Here is a 15,517-nt window from a genome sequence, read left to right as displayed (position 1 = left end):
AAAATCCGAGGAGTCGTCTTGGAAAAGCCGAAAGCAGGAAACCTCGGTGGGCGCAAGAGTGTCAAGCGGATTATATCTGTGGCACGCGAGGACATCTACCGGCCTGCCATGCGGTTCTAAATTGCAAGATTTGTTAAATCGTGCCACAAATGTCAGCGGGCTGTGCACGAATAAGTACAAGCGCGAAAGGAGATGGTGGGGATAAACACACCAACGCACCGTGATGTCTTCGATGTTCCCAGGCATTTCTCACCGGGTGGCCAGGATCGCAAAAACACCGCGAAGATTGAATACACCCAACTATGAAGCTGCGGGTGTTATCAATTGTCTGGACACAAAGGTGTCAGCACCACCCTCTTGAAAAAGCCTGATTTCCTCCACTCAGTAGCCTGGACGTGTGGCCGTATCCAGCCTCGCAACCACCGCCATTCTACTCCACATTAGATTATTAGGAGTGTCTATGAGACGTGAAGAATAAAGCCCGGTTGCCTAACTCATACCTCCGTGTGGTGGGGCGCTATATGTTATTTATTTATGTTTATCTTGACATTCCGTAAGATACTATTTTTGGCACCATTGTGAACAAGTACTGACAGTGCTAGAACGGGTGAAAGAATTAACTTATTGTCTTGTGCCATGAACGAGTATCATTTTCCGAGTTTTTTTTTGCCTCTCGAGAAGAGGGTGCGTGTGACCATTCGCATAGCAGGCGACACGGGTAAGCATCTAATTGACAAGATGAAAAAAAAAGACCATTGAGAGGACGTCATGCGCGGGGCACAGTTCGGGGTCAGCTGATGAGTGGTGAGAGCTCCTTGGCGACCAGGAGGCTGGCCAGCTCAGAAACATGACTGGATGGGACTGCTGGTTGCTGTTCAAGGTTCGCCAGGTTCGAGGTGCGAGGTACGCCTTGCCAGGTGCCGTCGCGGAAGACCCCGCGCTGCCGCCCGAGTGGCAGCCCTCGGTTGGGTCCTGTGTGCCAAGCGAGGGTTAGGGCCGCCAACAATCACGCATATCTCGGCCGTGTGAAGCTGCTGCCAACTTGCTACTGAACGCCTCGCGCCTCGGCGTGCCCCATTGCGTCCTCATCACCACGTCGTCACGTCTACCAGTGACCGGGTCTACCAGTGACCGGGTCACGTCTACCAGTGACCGGACAGTGACCGGGTCATTTTATGCAGAAATGCATTATAGTCGGGGGTTGTCGTGCGTCCCTTGGCCGGCGTGCGCAGCGCGTCTGATGATGATTCTGGCATGATGCCCCTAGGGATTGGCCAACCAAACAATCCATCACGAGATAGCTTCGCGTTCAACCACCATCGTCATCTTCCCGTAGGGGAACCGCTGAAGAAGAAGAAGGAGAAGAAGACAAAGCTGCGAAGAGGAGGGCTGCGTGAGTTTTAGCTACCGTTAGCCTCCTCGGCTGGCGCATCTTCCCGATCTGAACCCGGTCGAAGAGCGGCTCATCGCGCCTCGACTCCCCTTCATTAGCATCAGGCGGCTGACTCGAGGCAACGGGCAGTTTGGAATCAAGGGACAGGCGGTGAACGTGCCCATCGACGTATCGAAGGTTGTGCGGTGCCTTCCTCGCATGGTACCCGAGGACGTTGCGTTCGACGTTCGCATTTCTGGATCCTCACAATCCCCCTCGGGGAAGGGCGGGGGAATTTTTTTCACTGCAAAGCAGTATACCTCTACCCTCCAAGGCTTCTTTCGTAACCGCTGCCGTCAACAGAAAACTCCCGAAACAAATAAAAGAAATGACTGGAACCGCCAGGAATTGAACCTGGACCCGAATATAGTAATGGAGCAACAGCCCGTTGTCTTACGGACTAAGCTACGCCCACACGAGGTGAAAAGGAGACAGATGGTGTGCTCAACGAGCACAGCGGAGGGTCTGCAAGCTGCGCTCATTCAGAGCCCTCTGTTGAAGTTCACGAAATAGATAAAAAAAAATCGGCACGAATAATGCAAGACCACCTCCAACAGGCCGCCAATGTAGTGCAGGCCTATGCAAAATGTTGTGGACTGACTTGCTCCCTCGCCCCCCCAGAATTCGAGGTCTACCTTGTGCAAAACAGGCGAACCGACACAGCCATGAACATAAAGATAATATCTGACGGACATAGTAGTACCCTCCCTTCTTCAGCAGTTAATATATTGGGCATTACCCATCAAGAAAATTGCAAAAACTACCCCCTAATCAAAAACCAGAAGCAAGCACAGCGCAAATAATTAGGATTCTCTCAAGGATGCGAATCAGAACCGCGGTTAAAAGAGCAATACATGCAACGTTTGGTCGAAGCGTTCATTGTTTCTCGAATCACCTATGCCGCATCCTGCACCATTTTTGAGGTGCGAGAAAATCAGAAGATAAACACAATTATCTGCAATGCGTACAAACGAGCCCTAGCTTTTCCCTCAAGTGCATAAACAACTCGACTGCAATCACTTGGACTTGGTCTAGGAGACCTTACTGAAGCCCACCTAACTGCTCAGAGAGCCTGACTAGCCATTACCTCTCTCCCCTCCGGACGCCACGTACTCGAAAGACTATGCTACGCACTTCCACAAACCATCAAATACGTCGGACATCCCACTGGACATTCGGTCAGTGCTGCGAGTACCCCCACTTCCACGGAACATGAACCCTAAGCACCATGAAGGTAGAAGACAAGCCAGGGTGCAAGCCCCAGAAAGCTATTCGGAGAATCTACCACCAAGGTGTACGCGGATGCAGCGGACAACGCGCTCGCAAACACCAAAACTGCAATTATCCTAGCCCCCTTGCCTTCATAGGGAGCATAAGTCTAAAGCAGTGCATGATGTACAACCGGTAAAGGCAGCGATTTCAACAGCCATTGCGCAAACTCAAGCCATCACCATCTTCACTTACTGTATAGGAGCTGGTCGTACGTGCATGGTGGGAAAAACTCCCAAAAAAGCAACGCAGGTTTTAGCCCAGAATCCCCTATAGAAGCCTATCAATAATTTGGGCGTCTCCCCATTTGTTACTCCGCGGCAATGAAGCAACCCATGAGTTCACGAGAGGTTTCTAAAACCTGGCACCTTTGGAGGATGACGCCCGGGCACTCTTGGTTGGCACTTCATGGTTGGTTGGCACTCCATGTACAACGGCAATATCTCGGGGTAAGCTGTTGTGCCAACTTTTTTCAGCAATTTTCTGCACTACTTCTACGAGTGACGCTACTTTTTCCTACGGAACTTCTTGAATTCCTACGCTGTTGTTTTGGCGGTATTGCTTCAGTTCTATGAGTTAGATTCGTGCGCAAGCCAGTGATTCAACCAACTTCTCCCTTTCGAAGTTCACGGCAGCAAGTACTTTTTATTGAAGCTGGATAATTCTATGTCGTTCGAAGCTCCTAGAAAGTCTCATTCATGTATCCAATGCTTGCCTTATTCTAGTCTACTCCCTTTTTTAAGCATGCTAACAAGTTTGTACAGTTTTTTAAATGGTGCTAATGGTTTGTCCCCCATACTGAAGAGCGTGCGATCCAAGCCCCCAAAATCAAGATTTCTCAAAGCAGTGGTTTTTCCTGTCAATGAAGCTAAAGTGAAGACATATTTTGATGTGCGTCTTAGGCCATGATCGTTTCGGTATCTCACAATAAATTCGTAGGCTCGGACCTTTCTACCACACTTGCCGCAATCTAAAATCCGGATATTGCGAGAATAAAATATCTAGCATAACGAACTTTTGTTCTGCCGAAGCCTCAGCAGACATCGTGTATTAAAATTTAACCCGTTTGTACCTTTTTCACAATTTTATACCAGACAACATATCTAAAACGGTTTTATTACAACAGAGTAGTCGAATGAGAGCCGTGTAACATCTCTCAAACAATTCGTGGTCATTCGTCATTCAAAAACTCCCGTAACCTTTCGATTAGGCTTCTTCACCCCATTGCACCATCCAGGAATAAGAAATCCGTCATTATTTCTGCTACCATCTAAGCTCTTCCTCCTCAACTACGATCATTTCGTCGTCACAATAAACTGGCATGCGTTATCAATAAATAGTTGATCCTTGCATCATGCACGAAACTCCTCCATACAGGGCTGACTGACATACCTTCTATCAATGACGAATCGCCCTCTTGGGAAAAACCAACGGTACATTCATTCGCATTCTCGTAATAATACACGTGCCCGTTCTATGATATATCACACCGTAGTTTACATACTACACTTTTACCGTTAAAATTTTATGTTTTATTGCTTCATTTTTAGTCACTACGCTGCATATACTATGAAAAACCACTCCTCCCTAAGGTACGTCATCGTGACCTTCAAATAAAAAAGCTCAATGTGATATAAAGAGCACATCAGCTAACGGGACCAATTACGGTCTGTTCTTTATGTTCGCACGATTCGCATAACGTTTTTGGTATTTGCTAAACAAAATACAAAATAAATATTTTCAGGGGATTCCAATTAACTTTGAATTTATACGATGTGCCACACAAAACTCTCGCTCGAATAATTAGCATAGAATAAACGCATTACTGCACATTTCAGGAGTAAGTGAAAAACACTTTTTTTCTCTGTGTTTTTGTACTCTATACTTTTTCGTCTCTTTAGAATGATTTTCCTGTTTTGTTCCACAATTCCGCAATATTTGTGCCGAAGGGCCACACTACTGATTTGCTGCATAAGCCAAACGGCTGTGCAAGGTATCTAGTCAAGGAGATGTAGCCACAAACGGAGGATAGCAAAATGTATTTCAAGTGATGTAAGCGAGGTCCTTTCAAACAGTGCCGTCTTTGCCGCATTCAAACACAGAACAATAACTACGGCAAGCGCTTGCATGTGGCAAAATGCCGAAGGAGTGCCTGTCAACTGGTGTGGGCGATAGACTGTCTCGAGACAATTCCTTTGGCAGCGCACTTTGGTGACAGCTGCCCACGGCTATTCTTGCGCGCGACATTAAACCAGGTTGCCGCCATTCCACGTTCTGGAAGGTTGTGCGGTCTCGAAAGAAGCGGTCGTATTTAGAAGTGTTATTTGAAGCCATGAGTTCGGCAACCCTCTCCACGTGGTCACAGTGTTTACTTGTTGCTGTTATTTTAGGCAAGTGACAGTTTCTCTGTTTTCTTTTTGTGTGAACGTGGAGGAGCTAACAGCTGGACTTCGGAGCTGCGTCAGCCTAGCAAAGTAAATCATTCACGTTACGACGCACCATGCAAAATGGTTTTCAATTACAGGTTATCGAGCTTTACACCGCCCTGCTGGAAATAATTGTTAACATTTAAGACACCCAAACTTCATGAATGTCACTTGGAAAATAGACTGATGGCATGCAGATGTAAGTTATGAAGATGAAGAAACACTGCACTTCAAAGCAAAATACGTTTGGCGGTTATCTGGGCAAATACATGACTTAAAAAAATCAGCAAATTGCATTCGTACTTCACATCTTCAGTCGAGCAACAATCCGCAAAGCCAGGTACGACATATATCCGTGGTTATAGGGGCTGAGTACCTCCCAAAATTGGCAAAAAACGCCCATTTTACACACAATGGATGTTCTTTTGCTACCGCGGCGCAGAAAGCTGTCTTTGTCTGTCTGTCTGTCTGTCTGTCTGTCTCTGATCTTATCAAACGGGCTGCACAAGAAACAAGATAACGAGCGCTTGAGAGTGAAGTTCAGAAAATGAAAGGCGTTCAAAGCGATAGTATCTGGGGAAGTTGCTGATACATGCCCTCATCATTACGCTGAAAAGCGACCGGAACATGTTTCCGGCGGAATATCAGAACATAGCCTCTAGGGTGCTAGCGATCTTTGAACTAGAAATATCGGTCAGATTACTTGACATTGTCTTGTTGCCTCAGCTGCATATGGAAGTACTGCAACAAGAATATATACGAAAACGCCTGAAGACTTGACTCCCGACCAGTGTCAACGCTCAAAAATTTACATGAATTCTGCAAACGTCGAGAAACCGCCATACTATTTGTTGTGGGAGGCGCGAGATCGGGGAGAAAAAGGGTGAGGATCCTAGAGGCGACAGGAGAAATTGGGTTATCTGGCCGGGTATGCATAAGATTATTGTCTATCGATGATGTTTTCAAGAAAGTAAGCAAATATAAAGCGACATTTTTTTGCATACATCTGTGAATTTCTTAGGAACCTTGTTCCGGTGACGTTACTTTTTATCAAATATTTCTCTTATTTAGCGTCATTTCTCTATTTTTCTGCACCCACAGCTACTCCTTTGCCCTTAGAATTGGCCCGCCCCTCTGCGAGTCTGAAGGGAAGAAGAGAAAAGCACAGCGCTTCACCTGATGTCTAGCCATTAGTGCCAAAAGGGTTGACAACATCATATTCTTCATTGCCATTTTCATCAGCCCGTAGCCGTTCCATCTAGGCCTCGTTCGGCGTTTCGGTTCATCAACTCCTGTACATAATATTCCTTTGACGTGACCATATTGTTACGCCATTATAGAATAAATCTTCAACATGAAATTTTCAGTTCGCCTTCTGAAAAGATACGTTGGATTGTGTGGGAAAGGTACGGACAGAGTAGCATCGAAAATACAACCACAAAAAGTAAAGCCCTTAAATTCGCCGTACAGCTGCGCGGTTGTGGCGCCTGCGTATAAGTGCGGATTGCAAAATAGTAAGTAGACTAATACGATTTAGAAACAACCTGAAACATAATTTAAAACTCAGTTAAGCAGTGTTTCTGCAGTGAACTACACACACAGTTAGAATGCGCTTTTTAAACATGTATGAAAAGCGGTATCCTTGGAACACATAATTGAGATGAAGAATTTTGAAAACGCTACTCGGGTTATTTGATCCGGTAATTGAATTTTAAGGGTGGAGTATTGGTCGTGCTATCTCCAACCACGAGACATTTGCCTTAGGCCTGTTTTACACTTCGGACATTGGCCAATGATATCCGGAATACACAAACTCAAGGTGTTTTGTTTCCTTTAAATCTTAAGCAGGACTGGAGTTATTATAATGAAATCGCGAAAATTTTGAGAAAAAGGCCAACTGACGTTTCAAATTTTCACTCATAGTTACAATTTCAATTGCAGTAGGTAATTAGTGTTTAATTGATGCAGTGCATTATAAGTGTAAAATGCAAACATGAGGCTAATTAGCGTATGAAAAGAAACATTTATTGCATTGAGTATTTTTGAATAAACTGTAAAACATTGTGTTCGAAGAAAATATGAGTGTGTTATTTTTATTGTAGGCATTTGTGGAATTTCCTGGGGAGGGACTGGAGGGTAATTCGGAGATGGTGCCAACAATATATGTTAGCATTCATTTTCCCCGAAACGTTTATGGCGCATATGCACTCCTTATCACGTGGTAAACGCGGAATCGTTGAATTGTGGATCGGATGAGCTGGTATTCTGCTGGGCGTCGTGTTAATCGGCTACAGCTGATGCAAAAGGTTCACAGGCCATCGCCACATAAACAGCACTGATGTAGTTTGCTAAACAGGTGTCAGGTATAAAGCAGCGCCTTCATTCTATGCACAGTAATGCTGTGGTACCTACAGTGGCATGTGTCCAGTTAGAAAGCATTGTCAATTTCTCTTTGCTAAGGATATTTCATCTCTGTCTGCCACCTACTGAGAGTCTTACCCGCTATATCTTGCGTATACCCTACGAGCAGAATCCTCCTTTGCGCTCACATAATCGTTTATTGTACATTTGTTAGGCTAAACATTCTCCTGTAGTACTGAGAACATGTTGTAACAAGCGTTTCTCGCCATATTACACGGTATGCCTTTACTAAACTAAAATAAGGAAGTTTCTGTTTTTCAGTTCCGCGTTTCTCTCACATCCCGTAAAACGCTAGTGTAAATCCTCCGCCTGAAAATTCATTCCACTTTTAGATGTCTTAGTGACTTCGTCAATTGCGGCTACCCTAAGAAACGTGGCACTATTCCCAGCGTTTATTTTATTATTTATTTCCTTTTATCCTTTCATCGGCCAGCTTCTTTGTGTGCCAGGGAAGTCAGAAATTTCAAAATGTAGTGTAGTAATGACTTTGCAATTAGGTCACTCCGACTGTAAATGAACCCCGAAAATTTGGGCTAAAGGCGAGCGCCATCAGATCCGCCACCCGTATGCTGAACGCTCTAAATGTACAGCAACGCTTGTAACAGGGTATTCATGTCAGGTGAAAAAAATAAAAAAAAGGTCTGCAAGGCAGGGGTAAAGTTACCAGCAATGCCCCGCCCATTACACGACCGCATTCTGGTATAGGAAGCGGAAACTGTATCTTTTAACACAGCGCGACGTTTTCGAATTACGCTTTTCAGGGTCCCGTTGGGGCTTTCCATCGCCTTCGTGCGCTCAAGGCACCAAAGGTAAGTGTCGCTTTTGGAGCCGCTCAACCCTCCCTCACAATTTCTATTGGGAATGCTGCACTATTAGAGCCATGTTGTTTTGTTCTCAGCCCATGCTAGAGGGAGAAGGTATCTGCCTCGCTGGATTTATGGCCGTATCGGATGAACCATACGTCGTGGAGTTCAAATAGGCTTACTAGAGAATTTGCTTACCAAATAGTCAGCTTATGCCCGTGGTCTCTAGTCTATGACGTTTGGGTTCGGCTTCTGGATGAGTGATTTGAGTTGATATGGTTTGGGTGACGACGTGAGCGAAAGATGCTTAATTTTTTTGTGAGCTCCTGTTACTTGCAAGGGCAATACAAGCAATGCGTGCGGTGCACCTGAAGATGGCAGCTGCTATAATATCGATGACAGAATTGTCTGCTGCGTAGATCTACACAGTAGAGCAGTCGGTAGTCTTTGCGCCCTGTTTCTCGTTTTATGCCGTTTTCCCTCCCTGAAGAAACCGTACGTCATGTAACCGAGAACAGGCCCACACGGCTGGTAACCTGATTGTTGTGGGTATGTCCGTAGCAACAAGATGTGCTTGTTTATCTGGTTGTAACGGGCAAGCACTTTAATTCCAGTTGTTTTATCTTAGCTATGGCGTAGGTATATCAAAATGGCTTCCATTAGCACCTATACCCAACTGAAAAAGCTGCTTTATTATGACCATATGGCGAAGCTCAATGAATTATTAAAACACGATGTGTTTTAATAATGCGTAGCATTCTTTGTCGAGCACCCCCACAACCAGGCCCGTGTAACGCCCTGCACGAAAATGCAGATATCGCGAAGGTTACACCTGTAATTGTTCTAGCAACGTAAATGGAAATAATTGGTCAAACAAAATTTTGAAATATTAAACCACAAGCAAAGTATAATAGGGAAAATGGCAAAACGTATGACGCATGGCATTTCCACTATAATGCAGATGTCGCGAACGTTTCACCTGTTATAGCTAGAATACCGTAATTGCGGATAATTAGTTGAACGAAATTTTGAAATATAAAAAATATAAAATGTAAAATCATTCTGGAAACAGGCGAAACGTGAAGCCCCTGTGTTTTAACAATAACGCAGGTTTCTCGAAAGTACCACCTGCAGTGGTTATAATAGCGTAAGTAGAGATAATTGGTCAAATGAAATTTTCAAGAACTACAAAAATGAGAAAAATATAAAATACTTACAGAAACTGCTGAAATGTGTAACTTTTTGAATTTCCACTATAATGCAGGTGTCGGGAAAGTTCCAAATGTAATCGTTATAATACCGCAAATGGAGATAATTCGTCGAACAAAATTTTGAAAAATAAAAAATAAAAAAATTATGGGAAATGGCGAACCGTGCCCTGCATTTACAAAATATAGCCGATGTCGCCCAAGTAGCAAACGTAATCGTTATATTACCAGAAATGGAGGTAATTGGCGCACAAACTCTTGAGGAACTAAAAAAAACAACAATAAAAAATACGGAATATGGCAAAACGTTCCACAATTGCACCACACTTTCCACTATTCCCCAAATTCTGCAACAATACCTCCAATAATGCTGATTATGCAAAGGTTCCACCAGTAATTGTTATAACCGCGTAAATGGAGATAATTGTTCGAACTAAATTCCGAAATACTAAAGAAACAGAAAAAATATAAAACAATTACGGAAAATGGCGAACCGTGTTACGCTCCATTTTTCCACAATATTGCAGATTTTGCAAAACTTCTAAATGTAAACCTTATAATACCATAAGTGGAGATAATTGCTCGCAGGAAATGTTTAAAAACTACAAATAGGACAGCAATTAAAAATTACGAAAAATGGCAAAACGTATAACGCATGGCACTTGTAGAATATTGCCGATTTCGAGACATTTTTGACTCCAATCGTTATTAGAGAGGAAATGAAAATATTTGGCGGAAAAAATTTTCACATAATAAAAAAATATAAAATAACTACACAAACTGGTGAACCATGTAAGAACCTGCATTCCCACAATAACTCAGATTTTGGGAAAGTTCAAAATGTAATCGTTTTAATAACGTAAATGAAGATAATTGGTCTTGGTCGAACGAAGATTTAAAAAATACATAACAGAACATTTTTTTAAAAATCACCGGAAATCGCCAACCGTATAACGCTGGGTATTTCCACAATATTGCAGATTTTGCAAACGTTCCACCTGCATTTGCTATAATGGCGGAAGTGGTGATAATTGTTAGAAGTACATTATGAAATATAACAAAATAAAAATATAAAAAGATTGCGGAAAATGGCGAACCCTGTCCGCCGTGCATTCCCACATTATTGCACATTTCGCGAAAGTTACAAATGTAACCACTATAACAATTCAAATGGAGATAATAGCTGAACAAAACTTTGAAAAATAATAAATAACAATAATACGCAAGAATAATGGAAAAGAGAAGGGGTATAAATACCAGCATTTTCACCGTAATTCAGAATTTGCCCAAGTTCAACCATAATCGTTAAATTCGCGGAAATATGATAATTGGTAGAAAAAAAATTTTGAAAAGCTAAGATAATAAGAATACCAAAAAACTACTGAAGATGACAAACAGCCTAACACGCTGCATTTCCACAACAATGCATATTTCGTGAATTTTCTACTTCTCGTGGTTATGATAACGTAAATGGAGATACTTGGTTGGACAGGATTGTGAAAAAATAAGAAATTGTGCGGTAAAAACTCACACTAAAGAGAAAGCCGAAAAAGACTGCTCCGAAATAGCAGATAATTGTCTGAATTCCGGAAGAAACTTTTTTTACGTATAAGCACATCAATTTCTTTCCAAAATGGTCACACTGGGATCTGCACGAAAAGTAGCTAAGCGACTACGTTGCGCCAGATTTCAGATATAACTGTGCGACACACTGTTTGTTTTGTATTGTATTGTCCTGTGTTGTATTGTATTGTATTGTATTGTATTGTATTGTATTGGATCCTCCAATTACAAGACAGCGGACGTGGAGGTCAAATACCTCAACATTTTGAGATAGGTGCTCCAGTTGTCAATTAATTGCGCTGCGCAGAGTTTAGCTCACTTTTTAAGCCCTTCTTCATATAGTAATTAAATGCGTTGGGCTACAGGTTCGATGGTCATGCACTGCACTAATTGTTAGTAAAAGGAAAAACAACATTCGATTTTCTGAAGGAGTAATAAATAGGACTGATTTGTTTTCTGATATACTGCTAACAGTTATTGGTTTACTCTTGATATCCAATTTTAGCATTTAGCGTTTCAGTATAAAACTCCTAATTTGTCGTTCTGCACAGTTTGATGCCTCACACGCGACCCACAAATTCATTCCTAACAGTAGATCACAACTGAGCGGCAGCCGGTGTTTAGCAAAACTCGATGAGCTTAGCGTGCCAGTCTTTTAGTTGCGAAGCATCTCATGATCGAGGCTGTGTCCCTCCCTCCCTCATTGTTGTCCGCCGTCCGAACTCTACTGCGCATGCGCGTCTCTTCAGCCCCGTCAGCGTTTCGGCGCACGTCAGCTAACTCCACTAAAAAATAAATGCCTAGGCGGCGCCCGGTTTCGATCCCACGACTCTCTGACCGCAAAGGGAGGTGCGTGGCGCTCTTCCCACTGCGCTACAAACCGAGACGGGAGCATGTGCTACGAACGCGCCTTATGTCCTACACTCCTTCAAACTACGTCAAGAAGCTACTGATACAACGAAGGCACGGGAAGCTGAAGGTCAACGGAAACGACGAACTGAAAACTTTAAAGGAGGATGTTAAATTTCCCACGGGAAAGCTGTGGCGAGAAGCGCCACGCGCCTTGCAGATCAACCAGAGAAGAGGACGAAGAGGGCGGGCAGCGGGGTAGGAGCGTGAGCACGCAATAAAGAAAGACGAGAACAGGAGGTGTTCCATCAGGTAACGCGGGTGTCGGTCTCTTCGCTGTCTCTACATTTCTCTGTCTCTACACGGGGGTTCACACTACGGTCCCATTCGTGCTCCGATAAATGAAACAACATAACGGCAACGCAATAGAACCGACACGAAACCCCCCAGATTCTTCCAATCCTCCTCATGGTTCCCCATGGCAAGATGGTGTAATTTTTTTTAAAAACGATAGTTTTTCTTGGGCTACTTACACCCAGAAATTTTTTCTGTCTGTGTGTCTGTAACTTAATTTCAGCCACCCGGCCAAAGTAAAACAAGGCCTGTGCAATAGTCTTATATAATCACAACTGAATCTACCAGTCTAAGTCCGGTGTATTGTTCATACTTGTCAACATTGTTGAAGAAGAAGAGCAAGACATTACGCAAATACAGGACAACAAATTATTACAGAAGTGATATTTGCATTGTTTTTATAAAAAATCATACATGCTTGATTTTTTCGATATTAAATTCCTCATCAACAGCAGAAAAAAAATTCACTCCACCGTCGCCTGCTGTCGCCCGCGCCACTATAGCTTCTGGCGCCGTTTTAAGGAATCAACCGGCGACAGTTACGAAAGGTTTCACGTTCCACGTTCTGCTTGGAACGCACGTGGATTCGGGCAACGCGGTTCTATAAATGCTGAAGTAGGGCGTCTGGATTGACGCGCGTCTCCGCCGCACGGCAGCGTTGGCATCAAAACACATGGCCTGGAGCAGTGGAACGCGTGAATTTAAAATGATCTAAGCAAACCTTTGGTGTCTTTACCTTCGGAGGGGCACAACGCAACAGGAACAACATGAGAGGTGAGCGGGAAAGCGAAGGGAGGCATTTACTGCTCAAAATTCGATTGAGACTATTGTCTTTTGGCGACATTTGAAACTAAAGGAGCAGATACGCGGCCAATTTTTCTTTATTCTTAGACGTTGCTTGTCCTCTTCCCCAACTTCGTGCGATAAGTTTTTCAGCCGTCTGTGGTGAGTTAAGGCACTTTTTGGCCTGAACATTCACAAGTACTACACTGCGTAGTGGGTTACGATATTCACAGGTTCACCGACATCATCGCGTTTGGTTATCTCAATAAATATTAAGGTAATGATGGGAATGTCACGTTGCCTCATGTCCTCCACTTCTCTCCGAAAAATAATTTTGTCTAGTGTATTGCCGTTTGTTCGACGAATATATTTTTATCGTCTTCACAACCCTGGCGCGAGCACTAGAAAAATAGTTAGCAAAAGACACATTGATCACCTACAGAACAAAAAATTGAGTAAATTTGAAAGTTTGTGTTCAACCAACTCCGTAAAATCCCATTTGTATATTCATGCCGAGGGCGGGAATTTACATATTTAAAAAGCTCAAAGCTGGAGTGCCCTATTTGATCTGTCACAATTGTTGCTGTAGTGTATTGTATTGCATACGTCCTCTAGTTCAATACAAAGCATACAACGCACAACTATAGTCAAAAGGATGACACTTATATTGCCACTTAAGGATATCACAGCCTTTTCAAGAACCTTTAGGGGCAAATGACTATTAAAATTACGCCGCACAAATCTTTTACCACAGGGGGACAAATCCAATTGAACACGACTTTTACCTATGAAAGACGTTGCAACTTCGATAACTCTGCAGACGGATGGACGGTGAGTAGCAATAGTTTATACGCATGTTTCATATAAAAACAACTCTATCAAAGCACTTTATTCACAACGCCCTGAGTAAGTGTTTGTTTTTACTGCTTTAATGTCTTGGGGTATTCATATTTGACGCTGTATTTTTCTAAAACACCCGCAGCCTTACTTGTGAGTGGTACAATCCTTGTTTAGTGAAACATTTGCCTCGACGGGTTAATGCGAAATGCAGTGCATGGAAAGTTTATTGCTTTATAATACAAAATTGCTAGATCAAGGGTATTACGGTATGGAGAAGGGTCAGCCGAAGGCTACGAGAAAAAGAACGTATGTAAAAACAGTAAGTGCGCCAAGTAGAGATATCAAGGATTGTAAAGACATTCCACCTGTTTTTGGGACGACCTCCCAACGATTCATTGATTTGGCTTGTAACAACAAAGCTCGTAGCTTAAGGAGGGCTTGGGAATATAGGAACGATTTAGCTGGGGCGGAGCTGAGATGAGCAGTGCAAAACCGCAAGAGGGCGTCCTCGGGTTGCTGAATTGGGGATAAGAAGCCTGAACGGAACGGTAAAAGTCGATGTGTTGGTGAGCTCGTCATGACCTACTGCCGGATTTTTAGCCAGCAGGGACGTTCGTTCCTTTCCAAAGTATGATGGTTAACCTTAACATAACTCGTAATATTCTGTCTTCTTTCTCACAGCCATATATTCTGATAGCTGTATTTATTGATCAAGTAATAAAGTTGACTTCTAGTACTGTTTCCAAAAAACTCTGCCAATTCAAGGAGGTGTAAAGCAAACTCATTTCTAAACCAAAAGCTTACTTTGTTTTCAAAACACAGACTACCTTATCCGCGCTTTGGTTATAAAGTAACCTCGAAAAGTAAAACTTACAACCAGTGAGTACGTCTCCGACATGGCAAAGTTCGTAGAAAGTGTGCACGGGAAACCTACGGGCTAAAAACTATCGTCCGGTAACGAGCTCCGAGTATTGAAACTCAAAATATAGTTACCTTCCACGCAAAAAATAACGGGTGACCTCGGAATATGTGAACACCTAGACAACCCATCTAAAGCGCCTACTTAATAACCTTTAAAAAAAACTTCATTATCGCTATTTGTTGCAATTGAATATGTGAACATATGTGAACACCTAGACAACCCATCTAAAGCGCCTACTTAATAACCTTTAAAAAAAACTTCATTATCGCTATTTGTTGCAATTGAAGGGTTCTGTGAGCATGGCTACAATCTCTGACACTCTATACAACTATCAATCACAGAAAAGGAGTAGGAGATAAAATATTAATGCCGCGAACCATACATTGGGTTTGTTTATTTGTGTTTTGCTTTTACCGCCCGGCTGCGCGGGTCTGTGTTATCTCTGCGCCAAGGGAAGCGCGTGTTCCATTCTTTCTTTCTGTGCCGCATGTGTTATCTGTTGTGATAGGGAGAGCATTCCGATCTAACGTGAACAGCCCAGAATAATCTTCTTGGATCTACTATGTTCTCGATGCGAATCGACGTTTCGAGAACCACGCGCGCCAAAAGATAAAAAGCCTGCAGTGCGGACGCCGGGGCATTCGATT

At 43.2% G+C, this 15,517-nt stretch overlaps 1 protein-coding gene across 1 annotated transcript in view; it reads left to right on the top strand.

Moving 5' to 3' along the window:
- Positions 1 to 4,947: 4,947 nt before the first annotated feature.
- LOC144144827 (uncharacterized) overlaps positions 4,948 to 15,517 on the top strand; it is a 63,118-nt gene continuing 52,548 nt past the window's right edge. Inside the window, exons 1-3 of the mRNA XM_077676336.1 lie at positions 4,948 to 5,091; positions 8,310 to 8,357; positions 13,863 to 13,939. Of these exons, the coding sequence (XP_077532462.1) occupies positions 5,034 to 5,091; positions 8,310 to 8,357; positions 13,863 to 13,939 (183 nt within the window). The 5' untranslated portion in view covers positions 4,948 to 5,033. The remainder of the gene's footprint in view (positions 5,092 to 8,309; positions 8,358 to 13,862; positions 13,940 to 15,517) is intronic.

This window comes from Haemaphysalis longicornis, unplaced genomic scaffold (genome assembly GCF_048455015.1).
Source record: "Haemaphysalis longicornis isolate Haplotype H1 unplaced genomic scaffold, Haemaphysalis longicornis Haplotype H1 scaffold_7, whole genome shotgun sequence".
In the NCBI taxonomy this organism is placed as follows: Eukaryota; Metazoa; Arthropoda; class Arachnida; order Ixodida; family Ixodidae; genus Haemaphysalis; species Haemaphysalis longicornis.
Note: the sequence above shows the minus strand (reverse complement) of the source record. Positions and strands in the feature narration are given on the sequence as shown.